General features: G+C 32.5%; 1 protein-coding gene across 1 annotated transcript in view; it reads right to left on the bottom strand.

The window, feature by feature from the left end:
- The window catches only part of LOC130896999 (acetylcholine receptor subunit alpha-like), a 177,622-nt gene that overhangs the window by 130,461 nt on the left and 26,584 nt on the right, over positions 1-20,577 (bottom strand). Inside the window, exon 3 of the mRNA XM_057805457.1 lies at positions 17,306-17,415. Within this exon, the coding sequence (XP_057661440.1) occupies positions 17,306-17,415 (110 nt within the window). The remainder of the gene's footprint in view (positions 1-17,305; positions 17,416-20,577) is intronic.

The following is a 20,577-nucleotide window of genomic DNA, read 5'->3' as shown; positions in this document are numbered from 1 at the left end:
ATAAATGCACTTGGTAGTGCAATACCACCGATGATTATATTCAAAGGTAGACGACCAGAGATAACCTTCCATCGGGATCGTAGGTAATAAAGTCTACAAAGGCTCAGTATAATAGTCGATCACTTAGATCTATCCATCGTTCAAGTTGCCGATCCACTTGATATATCTTTATATTGTTCGCTATCAAATACCACCTATGAACCTCTTGATAGAGTTGTCTACCACTCTTTTAAACACGACTAGGATACCAAAGTTTTGAGCTTTATGGAACAAAAAGCTGATTGAGGCAAGATTTGATATTATTCTCTTAAATGTCTGGTCGAAAGCGGTTATAAACGATTTCAGAGCAACTGGTTTGCATCCATTCAATCCGCAATCTACTCCAGAAACATCTTATGCACCATCTATACTCATAGAAATACCAGCTCCTTCTGTAATGTGCTAGCAAAGAAAATACGTAACTTTTAGGAAAGAAAGTGGACACCTGGACGACCTGGGATATTCCATGTTGGTTCTAGTTCAGATGATGATGTGTGACTTGCTACAATAAAAAAAGCAATTTGGAAAAAGCTTTTGCCCAGAAAAGCTACTAACCAGAAACATGTGAGTTGGTACTCTCATGGTTGTGAGGAGGATAAGATGGAAGGTATGAAGCAATGTGCTAAATACTGCATGTAGTAGTACCATGAACTGTGCATCGGTTTATCAGCAGACCATACTGACACTTTGGAGTGTCTTCTAAACGAGAACATTCATTTCTTTTCCAATACTTCATATTCAATTAATGCATTTATAAGATTCTTGATCTGAATTACCTAATATAAGATACCTATTTTGTTCATCTATTTAAGCTAAAGTCTTAGGCTTTAATACCCTTATTAGCCTACCAAATACCTAAAGATCGAATTTTATGTATTGAATCAATATTAAAATTGGATAATTTGGATACATAACCTCTAATTTAGTAAAACTTTGAATTGGTGTTCGTTGAATACAAAAAATCTCGAAATCTGCATGTTAATATCTTTCAAAAGATGTTTATATTCCACATTTCCTATGTGTTGATGATATGGATTACCAATCGATAGATGTATGAATTGTAGTATATTTTGATATTTCCTTGTAAACTTACAAAAACTGCTGGATGTAGAAACTGACTGTGTTTGTCCTCAAACTTTATCTTCAGTTGGTACGGCGATCAAATCCACACAAGTTGCACAAACTATTATTGTGTGATAATTCTGTTTAGATCTTTAATAGAATGAGCTTAATGAAGTTGAAACTAGATGAATAACTTAATTTGACGATGGATAAATTTGTATTCAATAGCAATTTGTATTCAACTCGCATCGAATTATACAAAATCATTTATTGATAAAGATTAGTAAGTTTATTATCACTTATATTATCTATTGCCATTCATGTATTATTTCCAATTGAACAGAACGAATAATTATTTTTTCGTAATTATATACTTCAGATTTTACTCAAGGTATCACATTTGCGTAATTGCGACTAGAAAGGAAAAAAGGTACAATACCTTAATAGAGTCTGTGCTGATGATGCCATAGATGACATGATTGTTTCTACAAACTAAAATGAGTGGAAACACTAACATAAAATGATTTTCTATAGTTTTATTCTTAATCGCAGTTTAGACTACATTGTATAGGCTAAAAAATAGGTTTTTAGTGAAATGAAACGTTCTAAATTGCAATTACGAACTAATTTTTTAATATTTCACACGATGAACAGATTTAATCTACCTTAGTTACTATTTTGAATATGATATGTAGTGAAAATTAATATGTAGACAAATCACAGATCATAAAAACAAACACGTTTCAAAGATATAAGTCAAAATATCATAAGAAAATTACACTGAGTTATAAAATAATTCTGACTTGTTACATTACATCAATGGAACTATACATATTTTCTTTTTTATCTCTAGAAACAAGTTTTAAAATAACTGTGAAGTGGTGGAATACATAGACCAGGGTATAAGCGTTTAAAAAAATAAAAAGCGAAAAAAAAAATAATAGTAGGATGAAACTTATTGAAAAACGAAGAGTTATAATAAAAATAGAAGGAAAAATAATTTATGGGCGATCTGGAAAGGATAGGGGGTGAGTTTTTAGGATATAAAACGGTCTCGATTTCTGGCGAAAGTCTTATGGAAAAAATTCAAATGGTAATAAGAAGATCTAGACCTTTTGTGTTCATACTTTTTTCGCATAACCTCAAAACTTATGTGAAAAATTTAAAAAGAAACAAGTTTTTCGTTTTTAATTTTTATCTTTAACAAAAAACATGTTTTTTTCACGAAATTTTGTGAAAAATTACCTTTTTAGGTTCCATATACACTGTAATTTATTTGACTTGAAATATTTATTTTTCGCGTTGTTTTGACATAATATCTAAAAAGCATCCTAATTTTCGAACGAAAATCTCAGCTTTTTCGAAAAAGTTGGTGAGATTTTTATTAGTTTAAATCTCCGCTTTTTGATGGTGTAAAAAATATTACCATCACCATGGTAAACTTTCCCAGAAAAGGCAAAAAATAAGACGAAAAAAACTAGCTTCCGATTTTTTTTTAATTATTATGAACAATTTTTAGATATTTATCAAAATACTAGACTCTAATTACTTATATCCATCAATGTATCATGGAATTTCATATTTTTAGTGTAAATAGGACAGAAAAATTTGACTAAAAGTTGTACGTAATGATTAAAACAAAATTTCGGATCCTAGTTTTTTTGTTTTATTTTTTGCCTTTTTTGACAAATCATGACGATGATAATATTTTTCACACCATTTAGTAGAGATTTTAGCGAATAAAAATCTCACCAACTTTTTGAAAAAAGCTGATATTTTGACGGCAGAATTTTCGTTCGAAAATTAGGGTGCTTTTTCGATTTTCTGTCAAAATAACGTGAAAAAATAAATATTACAAATCAAATAAATAACAGTTTATATGGGAAAAGAAGAGGTAACTTTTTACAAAATTTCATAAGAAAAAAGTTTTTTGTATAAGATAAAAATCAAAAACGAAAAACTGGATTTTTTGAAGTTTTTATTCAAATTTTGAGTTTACGTGAAAAAACTGTGAATACAAAAGTTATAGATTTTCTTGACTTCTTTTTACAGAACTTGTAGTTTTAACAGAAACCGTTTTTTTACCCTTAAAAACTCACCCCCTCTCTTCTCCCGATCTCACATGGCCCGTAAATTATTTTTCCTTCAATTCTTATCATATTCTCTTCCTTGATTAGATCCTGGTCTAACAATGGTTTTAATCTGTACATTATCACATCTTAAATTACATGAGGAATCTAAAAATATTTGAATTTTGTTTCCATAAAATTTAATAACGAATTAGTGAAAAGTACTGTTTTTATTAAAAAATTAAAATAATTTCTGCAATAGATAATTACCTGAATACACGACATTGGATAGTAAACTATTAATTGTTACTATTTTAAGATACTAAGTTAGAGTTTTTTGATTAATTTTTTCATAATATTAAAATTTCCATGTCCCGTGGAACAGAATTGGATGCCGATGTTTCAAAGTTGATGAATTCATTTACGGACACGGTGGAAAGCAGACGAGGTTGTAATAGTTAAAGAAAATAGTTCAGGTTTCTAGTATATCGCGGATTCTCATAAATCCGAATAGAGTACGATTGGTTCAGGAATACAACGATGATGATCACGACCGTCGGCGTAAATTCTACTAAAGTTATACTTCCACGATTGTACATCTAATTTAAATATGGAACTGAATAGACACAATTCCTTGAAATTGATCCACATTCATTTTTATATCCAAAGATTCAAAAGACATTCCATACAAAATAGAAAAGTAATTTAGGTTACTAAAAATCTATATTACATTGAAATTATTGGAGGCATCTTAATTATCAGATGATTCTGTTTATTAAATTATATAGCACCAACTTGCGATGGTATAGAGCAGGGTGGGCTAATACTTCTAAACGTGTGCCTTAATGAGATTTTCAAAATATCTCTCGGGTTGGAGATCGCTTGCTATGGATACACGAATGTTTTGGACAAAGTTTTTTCCCTACCCAGAAAATGTTTCGTCAAAAACACTAAGTTTCATTTTCAATTCATTACTATGTTTACAAAAAACAAACATTAACACGTTGAGTTCTGATGCGATCCATAGGCCCGCAACTGAACTTTCCCCACAAACCAAAGTGGGTATATTTTATTCCAAAACTTCTTCACGGCCAAAGGACCGTATTTAAATATATTTTACAATTACGTTGGACCGTCCTGGGTCCTTAGAACATTACCCTACACTTGGTTCATTTGATTTTGTTTTAGTTTTCATATTTTTTGTTTTCTTCGACCTAATTGTTAATTTTGTATGAAAAACATGACGAAAACCATATTATAATATAAATATGAAATTGAAAATTTGTTATTGCAATCTGAATTATTTTTATTTTTCGTAAAACACTGATTACTATAATGTGGTTTTCCAAGACATCCACTGCAATAAGTAATCACTTTTTTCATTTTGAATTTTACAATAATTTTTTTCACCGTATCCTACACCATATCTTCTCACCTTTTGACTTAGACCTTCTTTATTTACTAGGCAATGTGTTTTTTTGGTTTTGGCGTCTTTTGATCACCAACATGCATAGTTTCTTTCTTCAGTAACTTATTTGCTACAGTTAAAACATCAGTAATTGCTATACTCTCTTTTTTGTTATTCTCTTATAAAGAAAATGGACATTTATCATTTCTATAACAAATAACAGCTCAATAGCAATTTTTCTATATCCCATCAACGTCCTTATCAAAAATGTGTTGTTTGTGTTACTTGCCATTTAGTTTGAGGCTTTACAACCACAACTATCCTTTTAGATAAAAAAATTTTTGGATTTAGAGAGAAGTTTATCAAGTTTGATTGGGGCTCAACGTGCTAAAGATTAAATAAAAATGCATGCGGGATTTATCAACGGGCCAGATAAAGTAAACAAAAGGGCTGAATCCGGTCCACAAGCGGGCTTTTGACCACCACTTGCATAGAGTCTCTTAGTAACTGATAATGAGATAGTAGGTCCATGATTACTTAGCCTAACATACAAAAGAAGTCATAAATTAAAATTTATTTTCAATATATTTCCACACAATTTTCAGAACGTCTGACAAACGTTTATATTACACTATGATACAACTTCAGAGTGAAAATGTACACCGCCTGTTTGTTCAACACCGAATGTTCCATCTTCGAGGAGTCACATGACCGTACTCAACGAATCATCGCCTCCCTCTCCTTTCTCCAAAATAAACATCAAGGTACACTCGTATAGATAAGGCGTAGTGCGTTCCAACCTGCATGAAATGAGGGATGTTGGCGAGTTTTGGTTTGTTTTCCATTTGCCCACCTAAATTTTCAAGCATTTCCAGTTAACTTTCGCCCGTCACGTGTCTCTGAAAAACACGCGAGATCTCTCGCTTGGATATCTACCCACACATACCCCAAGCAGGTCTAATTTTTTTTTTAAGAAAACGTGAGAATTTAAGTCGTTTCAGTACACGCAGATATACCGATTAATTATACCGTTCAGCTTGAAGGTTGCTCCTTCCAACCGCGAAATGGGATGCTGGAATTGCATCCGAGATACTAGATACTCGTAAAATGCCTATCTGCGATCTAATTCATCCTCGTGAAGTACGTGGAGGGGATGCGTACGCCAGCGCCATTGTTTCCAATTTTCGTTAGTTATTACAAATACCGGCTGTCCAAAACGCGGCGCATCGGCAACAGAGCCCCTTTTTAGGAATTTATGGTACGTCTTTCACACTGTTGAACGATTTGGTAGCTGCGAGTTCGGAAATCGTTGTTGAAATCCGCGTAAGTACGCAGATACGACGTAATGAAAAAACCTTCTTTCCTGAAGCGTGACCTTGTATCGGTTAAAAATTTTGAGAACGCGACGAACACGACACAACTGTCTAAAGCACGAACATGCTTCATTTTAATCTTTTTCGACAGCGTTGCCAGATTTATGAGCGGATGCATGCCGATTTTTCGAGAAAATTGCCTGAATATCCCGACCTCTCTACAATCCGGTTGGTTGACTACTAATTATACAAAAAAGTCTACTTATATAACACTTTTTCATGTTTTCGAAAATAATTTAGTAGATTCTTCTTTTTGTTCTTGTAAAATCTAACGAGAAAATACCAATTCAATTAGATCCAAACTTGTACAAAGAAGTTACTCAAGACGAATTATAGAATTTGATTTTTGAGATCAAAAAGGAAGCTCTGGAGTATCAGAGGCTATAATAACATATTGAAACTGAATTATTTTTCGAAGTGAATATCAATGAATTAATAAATGACCTTAATTTTTTCATTTTACATAATCTGAATAAAAGATTTCTAAGAGTAATGTTTATTATTATTATAATTCCTAGCTCTAGCCTTGTTTATCAGAAGTCTTATCAATATTTGTATCAAAATAAAGGAGCCCATTCGAAATTAGATCTACCTGCGACAGTAATTTTTTAAAATCATGATGTACTTTAAACGTACCATGTATTCGGCTAAACACACCATTAGCAAACATACATAAAACAAGGAGGAAAATCATTATGGGAATTTCCCTGGGCTATTCTAGGCGCCTGAAGGATGATTTGCGGTATTTGCCTGATTAATATATTTTTGACAGTTCTGTAATTATACTGAAAAATCTCTTTCCTACGGTTCTTGAATACTGGTTCATATTAACAGGACCCCTAGCTTTTATTAATGGTAGTAAAATGTGTAACATTATTCATCATGTACAGGGTGAATTGAATAAAATATTGAGAGCTCTTTATATTTTTTGTGTAAAGCTCAATTTGGTACTTGCATTTTTTAAAAAATATTTTTTTTTGTTTATTTTATTCTTTATAAGAAGTATTATAGCATAATAAACTTAATTACCGTAATAAATAATTACGTCTCGCAATAGTTTCAAACCATTTTTGTTGTAGCACGTAGAATTTCTTAGTATCATTAAAAAACTTTATCAGGTACTTTAGTCGCGATATTTTCACGTCTTGACACAAAACATGTTTTATGTACCATTTTTCAGATTAATCAGAGCTTAATAATGGAGATTAACCGTCGTATTTACTTTGTATCACATGTTTAGTGCTTATTTTATACCTATGACGTCACTCAATATGGTGGCCTTACTGAAATATTGAAACTACCTACAAAATTTTTGAATTTTCAATATTTCTCTTCTCTATAAATATGGATCCAAAAGTTAACAACAAAATTATAATAAAAGTTGTAAATAAACCATCTAAAACTATTTTTTTTTTCAAACCATTCAAGTATCATATTGAACTGTCCAAATGTATTAATTTGTGAGGATAGTACAACTTGAAGAATCCAATCAATATAAAAATTCGAGCTCAATAATGGAATCAAACTTCTTAGACATTTTCATATTTTGAAAATATTATAATATTATAGTAAAACCTTCATTTAATACAATCACTTTCTTTCGAGAGCCTCCATAAAGGATTTTTCAATATTGCAGAAACTTGCTTCAACTTCTTCACACCATCATCATCAATCAAAGCATATCTGAATGCAGACTTCAAAATCTAAAAGATTTTTTCTCATGAGTCATCTTAAACGTTTCAGGGAACCAATAGAGCACAATGGTTATGGGCAAATGCAGATATCTCGTTTCCAGAAGGTTCGCTGTTATTTCAAACTGAAGTCTAGAAAATTGGAGATGAACAATTAGGAGTAGGCCTTTAGAGCACGTAAATCAATCGCGCTATCCCAATGATCTCAGAAACTTCCATTTTCTAATCGTAACAAACACCAACGTGCGCAGCACATTGCTCAAAACGCGTCAACCGAAATGCAAAATTTTTTATTCTATTAAATATTCACCAAGAACTGAAATCTTGTAAAATTAAGTGAACTCACTAAAAGCAAACAGAAAATTACCCTAAAGTGAGAAAGGTTGAGGCAACTCCTTTTCGAAGAAGACATCAAGTCATAATGATGAAAGAAGAAAATAAAGAGGAAATAATAAAACCCTACATTTGAAACATTCGAAAAGATTTTTTTCATGAACTATATAGAAAAGGTTTTCCCATTAAGCAAAAATTAACTCAGAAGAGTTACTAGTATGTCCGCTGTAAACTGTTAGTAAAGTTTACACAAACAAAATTGATTCACGGCCTTTAAATCCCACTTCATCTTAGCTCAATGATTCCATTGTGAACGAAAAGACAAAATCGAATAATCATCCAGTAGCCTAATCTGACTACGATGTTTAACTGTTATTATTAGAAGGTTGAATGGTATTACTATCATAAAAAACTTACACAGTCTCTCTTAATGTTATTTTTATGCATTTTTTTTTTTCGTTACTACAACTTTGTCTTTCGAAAACACATGATTTATGGAAATTTTCAAATCAACATCACCGTCATATACCAAAGTTGCTGCTTTGAGAATATTGGATACGACTTTATTGTTTTTCAAAATATTTTCATCAACATCAATAAACTTTTGCACACATTAGAACCAATTGTCGAAGCGTTTCATCCATTCCTATTGAAGTACTTACAAAACATGTGATTTGAACGACAAGTCCAATTATTTCTATAATCGGCGGCCATTTGCTTTAAAGTGATTCGTGCGCGAAGATTCTTTATTGGATCTTTATTGGATACAAATCAAATGGCGCCTGTATGACAACATGACATAAAGTATGACAAAATGCCATACTTCATGATGGAAATTTGACATATTAACATCAGTGTTGCCATATCTTAAAACTTAAATAGCAACCCTCGTATGTCTCTTTATATTCTTATAAGAAATAAACTGCAACAACTAGACTTTCTTGTATCTATCTCAACTTTAAGCGTAGACAGTTACCATAAACTGACATCAAAATGCCGTAAAAGTTTAAGTGTTCGATCAAACAGAAGATCTTTATAACCACTATTTCATTTCACACATTGTTCTTCTCATTATAATAACACTAAGAACGAGCTGTTTCCATCCAAGATACAAAAAAAGTAACTTGATGTAACTTTATTTGTGTATTTTTCCATAAAATCAATGCTATCATCTACTAAATTTCGTCCATTATAGCCAATAAGCGAGTACGCATTATCGTCTTCTCGTTTTTCGCTCGATTCTTGAAGATATTAGATTCGAATTTATGTGAAAATCTGAAAACCTCAATATTAAGAAAAAAAAATTGAAGGATTGATTGTAGTATTCAAAGATTGGATACGGAAAAACACAATAATCAATACTCTTGTTTTAAAATGCTTAGTTCCAATAGTTTCTGATACAAAGCCATTGAATAAAGCATCAAAATATAATACAGTCCACACTGCTTCACTTTCCAAGGCTGCACGAGATTGAACGCTCACAATATAGCCCTGATCCGACCCCGTGTGACTATTTTTTGTTCGCAAAGCTGAGTTAGGTGTGAAAGATTCAACATCGACGATGAACCATATTCTCATAGTAATGTAGAAGCTTTGATTAGAAATTTTGAAAAATGTGCGAGACTTTATCAAAAACTAGTCACAGTTTTATAAATTTTATTTCTATGTGAGGTTGAGAATTCACGGACACCACTACATATAATAATGTTGTTTATAAACGATGTATTGGTAAAAGTGTATATCAAATAATCATCTACACAAAATATATAATTTCCAGTACTGATCGCTGAATTTCAAAATTCGAAGAAATATTATCTACCCTTCCTCAAAAGAAAAAACAACTACTTCCTGACTAATACCACATCGATTATCGAATCATGTATCGTCCGAAGAACATCGCGGTATCAACCAGGTACTTTTGGCAATTTATTTTATCTATGTCAAATGGAACAGTTTGTCGCCAAAATTGAAATACTGTCTGATGCGGGTTTCGATAACCAAGTTATCGTCTTCAGAGTCTGGAGGTATACTAAACTTCATTAAAACAATTGATTGAGAGTGGTATATATGAAATTAGCTGTAGTGGTTCTGACGGGAAGTATATTGGGCAAACTAAGAGATCCGTTATTGTTCGGTTTAAACAGCACATAGCTCATTTAAAATATGAACGGACTGGAAAATCGAGTATTTTAATAATGTAGAATTGTAAGAGTAGCTTAAATAGGGGCAAATTCCTTACAGCCCACTCTATAGTCACAGAATAAATGTGATGATTTCGAAGAGGTTTTTACGCTGAAATTAATTTTTCGCTGGAAAAGTTTATTGGTGAGAAAATTTAGTATAAAGGAGGTAAGTCAAAAATCAAGATGATATAGGAACATTTATGTATGCGAGACCACAAACACGCCTTTGAAAATTAATGTCTGGACATGCAAAATCTTTCATAGAATATAATCCAAAAGTACCAAAGATACTATATTGGACGAGAAACCAAAAAGTTCAATAAAGTGCCTGGACAGATCTCTTGAGTTATAGCCTCCAGACTTTTTTTTCTTGATATATTTGAACAAGATAACCAGACAAAACCTGATAATCGGGATAAACGCAGATATAGAATATTAGTGAATTCAAACAAAACCACATTTTTCTGGAAAAAATATTTCCAAATTACTGTGGATTTTGTCGTTGTCCTACCACGCTGAAAGCTTGTGGCCAAAATAAAAAACGCGATATGGCAACACTGATGAATCTAAATAATTATCTATATCCATGTCACATTGTAACATATTATGTACAGAATATCTCAGCCTAAATGTGTATTAGACGCTCAAATTCAGGAGAGTCGCATCCTAAATCAAAAACACAAATATCTGGTGGAAGAATCCGCACCATATGGCCTAATGAAAAAATAATACTCCGATAAGTATTGTAGAGCGTCCAACAACCTCTACCACCCACGAAAATGATAAAAATGCACACTAGCAAACTCTAATGAGATATGGACAACTAAGTTGGAATTTCTGGAACCGTTGGTGATATTCATACTGAATACACCAACACTCACGATTACACTGAAGTGAAGTTTACCTCCAATCTCTGGAGACGATAACTTGGTTATCAAAAAGCGCGTCAGACTTTGTAATCGTGAGTGTTGGTGTAGTGGTAGTGAGAACATTCAGAGGTATGGACAAAACAAAGTTTTTTCGCATGATTTGTAACAATTCAAGAGTTCTGGATCCATCACTAATATGTTTAAACCAAAATGCAAAGTGAGGAGCCTAAACATCAAGTTCGACACCGCCAAATAAGTTTAAAAAACAAGATTCAACCGGGAAGGCCACGCTAACTGTATTTTGGGATGCTCAAAGCAAAAGAAAATAAATTACACTAACTTATAGTACGATATAGCTCGTCGTAGACCAAAATAGGGTGGTGGCAAAACAGAAGGATCAGTTCTCGTATTTATTTTCGATTAAAAAGTGATTGAAAAATTTGATAACAGACAGAAAAAGGTGAAGGAGTCGATCAATAAAAACCCAAAAAAAGAGAAATGATACTAAGATAACGTGCGAGCTCGAAACAACCTCAAAATAAATTAAAAACGACAATATCAATTTGCAAAAGGAGCTCTCAAAGTCTGAGTTTGATACCTACTAAAACAAATTTGATGTATATCCTAACTTAACAAAAATTAGTTCAGCTCGAGAATTTTATCTATTGCAATGGGTTGTATTCAAATTTTCATTTATAACTTTACCCGTCAGGTTTATTTATCTAGGAAATTCGAGGAGATTTCTCTTATCCGTCAGATGTAAGTGCTCCAATTGAATTACAAACACGTATAGTGTTTTACTTTGATTTGATGGAAAGAATCGTCTTTAATGGAGTTCAAAACGTGTTTAGAACGTATCTACCATCAATAAATCATGAATAATAAGGCCTATTCAAAAGATAAGAATTCTATAGAAAATTTAAACCTTTAGTTTCTTTTTAACGTTGTAGTAAAATTAATAAAATGAAACGAATATCATGAAATCATTGAAATGTTACAATTTGAGTGCCAAACTTAACATTTTTTAGGGAACAAAATATTTATATTAAATGTAGGGGGGTCAATACAAGCTTAAATTCAAGTTTATGGGGTTGTTGCTCTTATGCCCTGGTCGCCATTTTGCAAAAAGGGGTTAAAATACGTTTTTCTTGATATCTGGGAAACTATCAGTGTTACAAGAAAATTTTCAAATCATATTTTGTAGCAAATTGCTTTGCCTACAATTATGTTTATGTAACTTTTTGTCATAAATCCAAAATTCAAAAAGTTATGAGCAAAAAAGTGGATAAATTTCATCAAAAATTTCCTTTTTTGCGTAATAGCTTTTTCTAATGATTTTATCAAAAAATTATTTCAGATCAATTTTGTAGAGGATTTTTTCACAAATATTCTCCTTTATATTTTTTCCAAATTCCATTCATTTAAAACGCTGTTACAATGCTCCAAAGTTGACTGGATTCGTCAATGCTCATGACAACCCGGTCAAAATATGTTAAACTTACTTTTCTTACAATAATTTCTAAGAGGAGTGTACATTTCCAAGAATGTCGAACAGGTAAAAAAAATCCGTAGTAGTAGTAGTAAGTAGCCCTCAAAGATTCTTCTTCCTCATTTTATTCTTTCAGTTGTTCTATCAAATTTGCCACGTGACTAGCAGAGGACATCGACATCCTTGTATTGCTCACGATATTAGGGGGAAAAAGTCAAATATTTGCTGTTTAAAACCTTCAAAAGGGCGTACATCTGACCAGCTTTATAGCCTTAACGTATGGATATTTCATAGCAAAAAATGTACTGTTTTTCTAAAACTAAAATTCACAAAAATTCTGGAAAAACATCCTGAGTTGATGATGCAGCGCTATTCCTGAATGAGAAAGTAGATCCACCTTTGCTCAGTCTCGCTGGCGAACGTCTTTTCCTTGTTTTATACGGTGGAACCAATGACAATTCTCTGGACACTTTTAGATACAAACTATTCATCAAGATAGTATCAAAAATTTCATTCAGTTAATCATCGGTTCCTCCAAAACAGGATGCAGCTTATTTTCAGAGTGTATCACCAGGTCCAATCATGGCTTGTGAAATACTATAATCCTGAAGATTTGGGCTGGAAAAAACATCGAAACATTTGAACCCCAATTCAATCTTCGGACCCTCCAGCAACCTCTTATGAAATTAATTTTCTGTAGATGAAAAGGAAATTTTGGAAACATATGAGGTTGCAGGAAAGCAGACCTCTATGCTCCACAGTGTACCTTCATTTTTCTGGAGAAACCTGTACCAACATTATAGAAATAACAAAATGAATGGAAGAAAATGAATTTGAAGGAGAATTGCCAACGATGACTTCAACTTTAACTCCTGTCATTCTCCAAACTTTCACATAAAATGTAACATTTCAATGAACTATAAGTACAGTTATAGAAATTTTTATCTACGCATAAACACTATATGAAGACCTTCAGATAATAATAATTGATAGAAATAATGTTGTTTTGAAATAATATAATTATTACTAGATTAACTTGCAAGTAGACTATAATTTAAATCCCAAAATATAACTTTAGGTGTGGTGTATAAGCACCAGATTAAAATTTTATCAAACCCAATGAAGTGAAAGAAACTAAACATTAAGGTGCAATTTCATGCTGTCGCTAATCGCTATATTCGAGCGTCAAATGCAGTCACTTGGTACGAATTATACTAGAACGCCATCTGAAATACATGTAGCGTTAAATGTAAAAAGCGTCAAGTATCAAAACTGAATATTTTTCGGCTTTTTTATCAAATGGAAAAGTAAATCAATCATACCAACAACTGTGTTTAAAAATTATTAATTATTTAAGTTTAAAAATGTATAAAATAGCAGAAACTTAGTGTAAAAGCAAGCAACGTTTTCGAGAGAGATGTGGCTCTATAGACGTATCCTGAAGATACCCTGATCTGACAGAATCACCACCGATTAAGTACTAAGACGCGTTGGTCGCAAAAGAAAGCTGTTGACAATGATTAAGATAAAAAAAAAACATCTTACGTAATGACATACACCTACTGCTACAGAACATATTGCAGAACAGGGTAGTGGGAAATAAACTGGACAAATCCCAGCGTCGGAGAATTGTTTCATGTTGATCCCAGCATATCAAGTTCGATATCAAATACTGCAGTAGATTTTAGCAAAACCATACCAGATAATACGTCTCAAAATTGATATCTAATTAGCTTAGACCAGTTCCATGCATAAACAAAATATTGCGTTACCATAGAAACGAACAATAACTTATTAGAAGTGTAAGTGTAACGTTTGGCGTCAAAAAAGTAAACCAGAGTTACGCAATAAACTAAAAGAAAAAAGATGTCCACCAAAATTGTAAAAATCGAAAAATTGGACTGCAAGCTTCAAAAGAGGTAAATTTTCCATTGAATATGATGACCGATCGGGAAGGCCAGTTTCTGTGTCAGTCCCCGAAAATATCGACGCAGTTCATGACATGATTTTAACAGATCGTCGAATTGGGCTAAAACGAATATCTGAAGCATTGAATATTTCATACGAACGCGTTCATCCTATAGTTCACGTCAATTTGGACATGAGAAGAATTGCTGCAAAATGGATCCCCAAATGTTTCAATCTTGACTAAAAGCGTGCAAGGGTAGGAGCATCGCGTTCGATCTGTGCTCGATTTGAAAATGACGTAGACTTCTTAAACCGAATACTTACTATGGATGAGACTTGGATACATTTCTATGATCCAAAACTAAAGCAACAATCGATGGAATAGCGACACTCTGATTCTCCAAGACCTAAGAAGTTTCGTGTCCAAAAATTTGCTGTAAAAGTTCTTACTTCAATTTTTTGAGATTGCCATGGAGTAATTATGATTGATTTTTTGGATAACGGTAGGACAATAATTGGAGATTACTATTAGACATTACTGACCACTCTACGGGAATAAATTAGAGAGAAAATACACGGAAAGCTATCCAAAGGTGTTTTGTTTTTGCAGGACAACGTCCCTGCACACAAATCTCATGTTTCCATGCAAAAAATTCGTGATTTAGGGTTTGAATAACTAGAACTCCCCCCTAATACACCAGATTTGGCTCCGTCCGACTATCATCTCTTTCCTCAACTGATAAAAAGTTTAAAAAGTCGTAAATTTTCTTCCAACGAGGAGGTGTTGCAGATTCGTTGTAATAAATGTATCCAATAAAAAGTGGAGAATATGTTGAGTAATAAAATATTTTGGCATTGAAATTTTGTTGGGTTCTATAGTGGGCTAAGAATTTTCCAATATAACCTCGTATATAAAAAAGATTAAAGGCGCCACGCAAAATAACCGAATTTTAAAATTCCACTGTAGTTGTACAGGGTCGGTCTAAGGACCCATTTCACGAGCTTGTTCGTAACAATATGTATACTTAATTCGCGCAGGGTATAGGTTTTCAATTTTTAACAATTAAGATGCTAGAGTCGATTGAAACTCTTGAAAAACTAACAAAAAACACTCATTTTCAACGCCCTGCTATTATTCAAAGGGATCGTCCCAGTAAATTCAAACTATGCTATGTTTCCCGCTGTGAATTTTGCATTGATTTTTCAAATATCTTTTAAAAAAGATGGGGAAGCTTGAAAATTTTCATTTAACGAACTAATACCGGTTTTTAATTTCAAAAAAAATTATTTTCTTCACATTTCTCAAATCCTTTCACTTTCAAAAAACATTTCCTAGAATTTCATAGCGAAATTCGAAATAATAAGTAAGTTGAAATATTTCGAGTGCGCACGCGTGTTTGGAACGATCGACAGATTTTCTTAGTTCTTTGTAATTTTCATTTGATTTATTGTACTTTACTGTAATTGCGAGAAAATTGAAAAAAAGTCTTACATATTTTTATCAACAGCTGCCAGTTTGTTTTCTTTTTATTTTTTTTTATTCAAAGATGATAAATTATGATATAAACTACCTTCCTCTTTAAAAACATTCTCTAATTTTTCGTTTTAGGCTATAATTTTCGCAGTCTCAGCTTTGGCAACCTCTATAAATTGATGTCGAAGAAAGAAAATAAAAAAAAAAATAATTTTTCTAACACTTTATTATCAAAAAATTATAAACAAAAAGTTTTGTATGCAATTATAATAAAATTAACAAGAAAAAAAATATTCAATTATGCGTCATTTTTTACCTTTACAACCGTTACTAACCCCTTAAATCTCCTTTAAAACTCGTATATTTTTTGTTTTTTGGGACCCTAAAGAAGAGTTTTTGGAAGTTACACAAAAATCTAAAATGGAAGTTACATGGTTAAACGCTTGGCGACGTGGTTTAATCACTTTTTCTGTTTCGGTGTATCACAACGATGATTATTGCGATAGAAACCACATTTTGCGGTTCCTCAAAAATCGGAAACGTCTTATATTGACATAAATCACTCTAAAATAGCCTCAAATTTATCAGTAAGGAAAGCAATGAATCTTAAACGTCTCTGAATGCACTGAAAATGTAGAAATGCGAAAGCAGTTTTCGCGAAGAACCAAAAGTCATTAATAATAATAAATCATTTCTTTTTTCGCAGCCCTTGTAGTTTCTTCAACTATCTATCTTCTCAATAATCGAAATAATTAGTTTCATTGCCCGTTAATACCAGAGAAAGTCAATTCAATAAGAGAGAAAGTTATTTTCTGGTACCGTAACCTCCAATTGAATGTTCTTCACGATGGGTCATTTAACAAGTTAATTTGGGGATGGTTTCGTAGTCTAGGATACAATTATAAACAGATATAATAGAGCTATGATAGAAAAAATCCACAATTTATTTGTAATAAAGATAAAGAACATTTGACAAGACACTTCCAAACAAAAATATTGGAAAATAAATCATTAGGGATAGTATTTTATCGTAAGTAACCCCTTGGAAGGGTCAGGTTTGTCCTTAAAACATATAAATACCAAATGCATACGTACTTGGTACTCAAAAGACAATTTGACTAATTTATTTTAACCCCAAATTATTTTACAACTTCGTATAATATATATCTGTGCTTTTGTACAATTTTATTTTGGAATATATTATCTAAGTCCGCATAATTATGATTATTTGTAACTTTATAGAAGTTTTCATCGTGTGAAATATTGGAAGTAACAAAAAACAAAACGGACCATGCAGATGTTAGGAAATGGGAACATAACAAAAGGTATGATATATACAGATGGAGAAAGTGTGAAGTTAACGGCTGTACAGATTTTTTTCTACTCAACTTCTACTCTTTAACGTACTTGTTATATAGTACTATATCTGGTCGCCAAATATGATCCGATGGAACATGTAGCATTTGAACACCACCATATTCCTTGGGTTCCCATCGTAATTTGTAGTCGTACCATGACTGAAAAAGATCCAGAAATTCAAATTTGAAAAAAAAAATACTGAGTTTTACGAAAAAATCAAACTAAGGTAGTTGTCATGTTGGGTTACTTTCTTAACAAATTGTTAATGTTTGGTATAACTACATATTTATAGTACTTTCTCTTACAAATTCAGTTAAAATAGTTTCATATGCTTCACAATGAGCTTTTCGATTGATCAAATCGTGAAACTATGTCAACAAAAACGATTGTGAATAATGTTCTTGAATTTTCTAATCTATCCACATAGGAACGCGAAGCACGACCTTTAACCTACTCCACGTTCAGAATTAGTTAAGTGCTCAATATTTTACAATGCAAATAAATGCACAATCACTTGCTAACTGAAATCAAATCGATATCATCGAGTGATATAAAGTATGCGCAGAATTTGTTAAAGAATTTTATTATTGTATATAAAATGCTACTTAACTGGGCAGATTTTCAAAATATTATTAATTCTATATTCAAATACGCCGTTCTTAGCTCAATCCGGTTCCTATTTGACTAAATTGAGGACTTAATCTTGTAAAAAATCAATTCAACTATAGTATTGCTAGATTAGCCCCATGACAAAGCTAAATGTTTTTAGTCTGGTCCTTAGTTTATTTAATAAATTTCAGTTTGCAACCAATCACTCAATAAGTCGTTTGACTAACAAAGAAAAACACATTTTTTACCAAAAATCGATTTTACTCATCAATGTTATCTTCTTCAAGGGCAATACTATCATTCCCTAACTTCTCGATGCCGTCAGTTTCAGCAATTGCTTTTTCATTGTCGTCGTTAAACAGTAGTTTTTTCTTCGACATATGAGGAAGGCCGTTTTTGCATTCAAACGATCCAACAACTCTATGTGGTATTCGCTATTGATTGCCTCTAATATTTGGTGATAGTCGATGAACAAAATTCCTTGCGCATCCCAAAATACTGGAGCCATAACCTTTCCAGCAGACTGTTGTGCATTTGGACGCTTTGGACGTGGTTCAGCAGCTGCAATCCACTCAAATGATTATCGTTTTGGTACCGGAACGAAGTGATGAATTCACGTTTCATCCATTGTTACATATCGACGCAAAAAAATCTGATCTATTACGTGTAGACATGGCCAAACACTGTTCTGACTCAACACGTCGTTGTTTTTGATCGAGTGTGAGTAGAAGCGGCACCCACTTTGAAAAAGCTTTCTCAAGGTCAAATGTTCATGGATATTTGTAAACACACTGCCTTCTGATATCTTTAAAGCCTCAGCGATCTGTGTGTCAGTCACACGGCTTATTTAGTGATGTTTTATAACAAATGGTCCAAATTTGAATCAGTTTATTCAAATTATTACGGTTTAGAAGCTTCGGCGATGAATTTTATGTATCAAGTTCATGACAAATTACCATTTAGTCAGAATAGGGTGTGTTGAACCTGAATCCGAAGTCTCACTACCCCAATTAACCTGACCTAAATGCCCTAAATTAGACGTCATGTCGACCGTCACTCTCAGAGGATAACGCGTTGAGTCATATTCCATTACTTCCTTTCAAAATCCTATCCACTCCCATTCCGTAGCATTCATTTAATTCGAACCTTGTTAAATATTTATCTAAACCAAACATCACTGGGAAAAACGAAAAATCAACAAGATAAATTATATTTGAATATATAGAATGCATCGATATTTGATTCCCAGACGATTCATAAATAAAACTATTCGGAAATTCGAAGTTCCCATTTTTCAGAAATAATTTAAGCTGATGTTAAATAACTGTATATGAATGTTATAGAAACATTGTTATTCTTTGATCTATTATTGATAAAAATTATCTACGAGGGTTGTCTGAAAAGATTCCTACCTAACAAAGAAACAACACATCATTTTTATTTTGAATATTTATTGCATGTTTTGGCTTTTTTCTTCTGATCCATCCACGGACTTTTATTTTCTTCAGATCTCTTGTTACTTGACTTTTTCATTGGTTTTCTGGTCTACCTATGGGCCGGTTTCCTAAGGGTTTCCAATCTGTTAGTTATTCAACTTCATTATTATTTTCATTCGTTTTATGTGTCCTAGCAGTATTCGCTGCCATTTTAAATATCTGGTGATTGTGTCCTCATTTAAGATTTCTCCAAGTTCAGCGTTCATTTGGATTTTATATTGTACTTCATCCAAATTTTTCTGGTCTATATTTTCTTTTCTTTCAAAGGTGTTAAGTTTTTCTTCAATAGCTTTTATTGGAATCATCGTTTCTCCTCAATAGGTTACTGTTAACCTTATTGCTGCTCTGTTTTCGAACATTGACGAAAACCAAAAACAGGAAACAGGAAATAATCGCTTCTGTTGAATAAATCCATCGTTTACCTCAAATGCAGTTGCTTTTTTGTAATCCCAAAAAACCATCGCAATAACTTATCGAATATCGCCTTTTTAGGAACAGGTTCGTTCTATATAATTCAACTTCTTGACTGTTTCTTTTCTTTCAAAATTATAGTGGGGACTTAGGTTTTATCTACGGTTATGTTCAACGCAAAAAATCCCGCTTATTGTGCTTAAACCGCATCAATAATGCTTGGGATATGTTCATCCGGAGGAACTTTTGACCCAAAGTGAATAGCACAGAACCCAACGAGCTAATATCTATAACGTGTCTGTAGACAAACCAGTATAGCCGTTCGCTTCTTTTGTATAGGGGCTGTTTTTTGTTTTGTCGTTTAAATGATCGAGGTAAGATAAAGCAACAGATTCCTGGGAAATTTCACATTAAACTTGAGCAAAATGCTACTGAAACTTAAAATTTATTGGAAAAAGTATAAAGCAATGAATATTTGTTGCGTCCAATAGTTTTTGAGTGGCTGAAGCGTTTTCAAGATTGCCGAGAAGATGTTGATTGTTCTTCCATAATTCTTCAGTAATATGATAGTTGCGTTCTCATGCCAATAGCTTATTCTATCTCTTTTAGCTTGATCAGTTGATCAGTTGCTGGAAATAAGGATTGAAGTCTCCATCTAAAACAAAAGCCCGCCTTCTTCGACATAAATGTTTGCCATAGATTTGAAACACCTCTTCTTCAAAGTTGACGTAACTTGCGATATGAAGTGTCTTGTAAATTAAAGACATTATCCTATAATGAAATATGTAAGGCACAGAATACGCT

This window comes from Diorhabda carinulata, chromosome 8, assembly GCF_026250575.1.
Source record: "Diorhabda carinulata isolate Delta chromosome 8, icDioCari1.1, whole genome shotgun sequence".
NCBI lineage: Eukaryota > Metazoa > Arthropoda > Insecta > Coleoptera > Chrysomelidae > Diorhabda > Diorhabda carinulata.
This window is presented reverse-complemented; position numbering and strand designations above follow the sequence as displayed.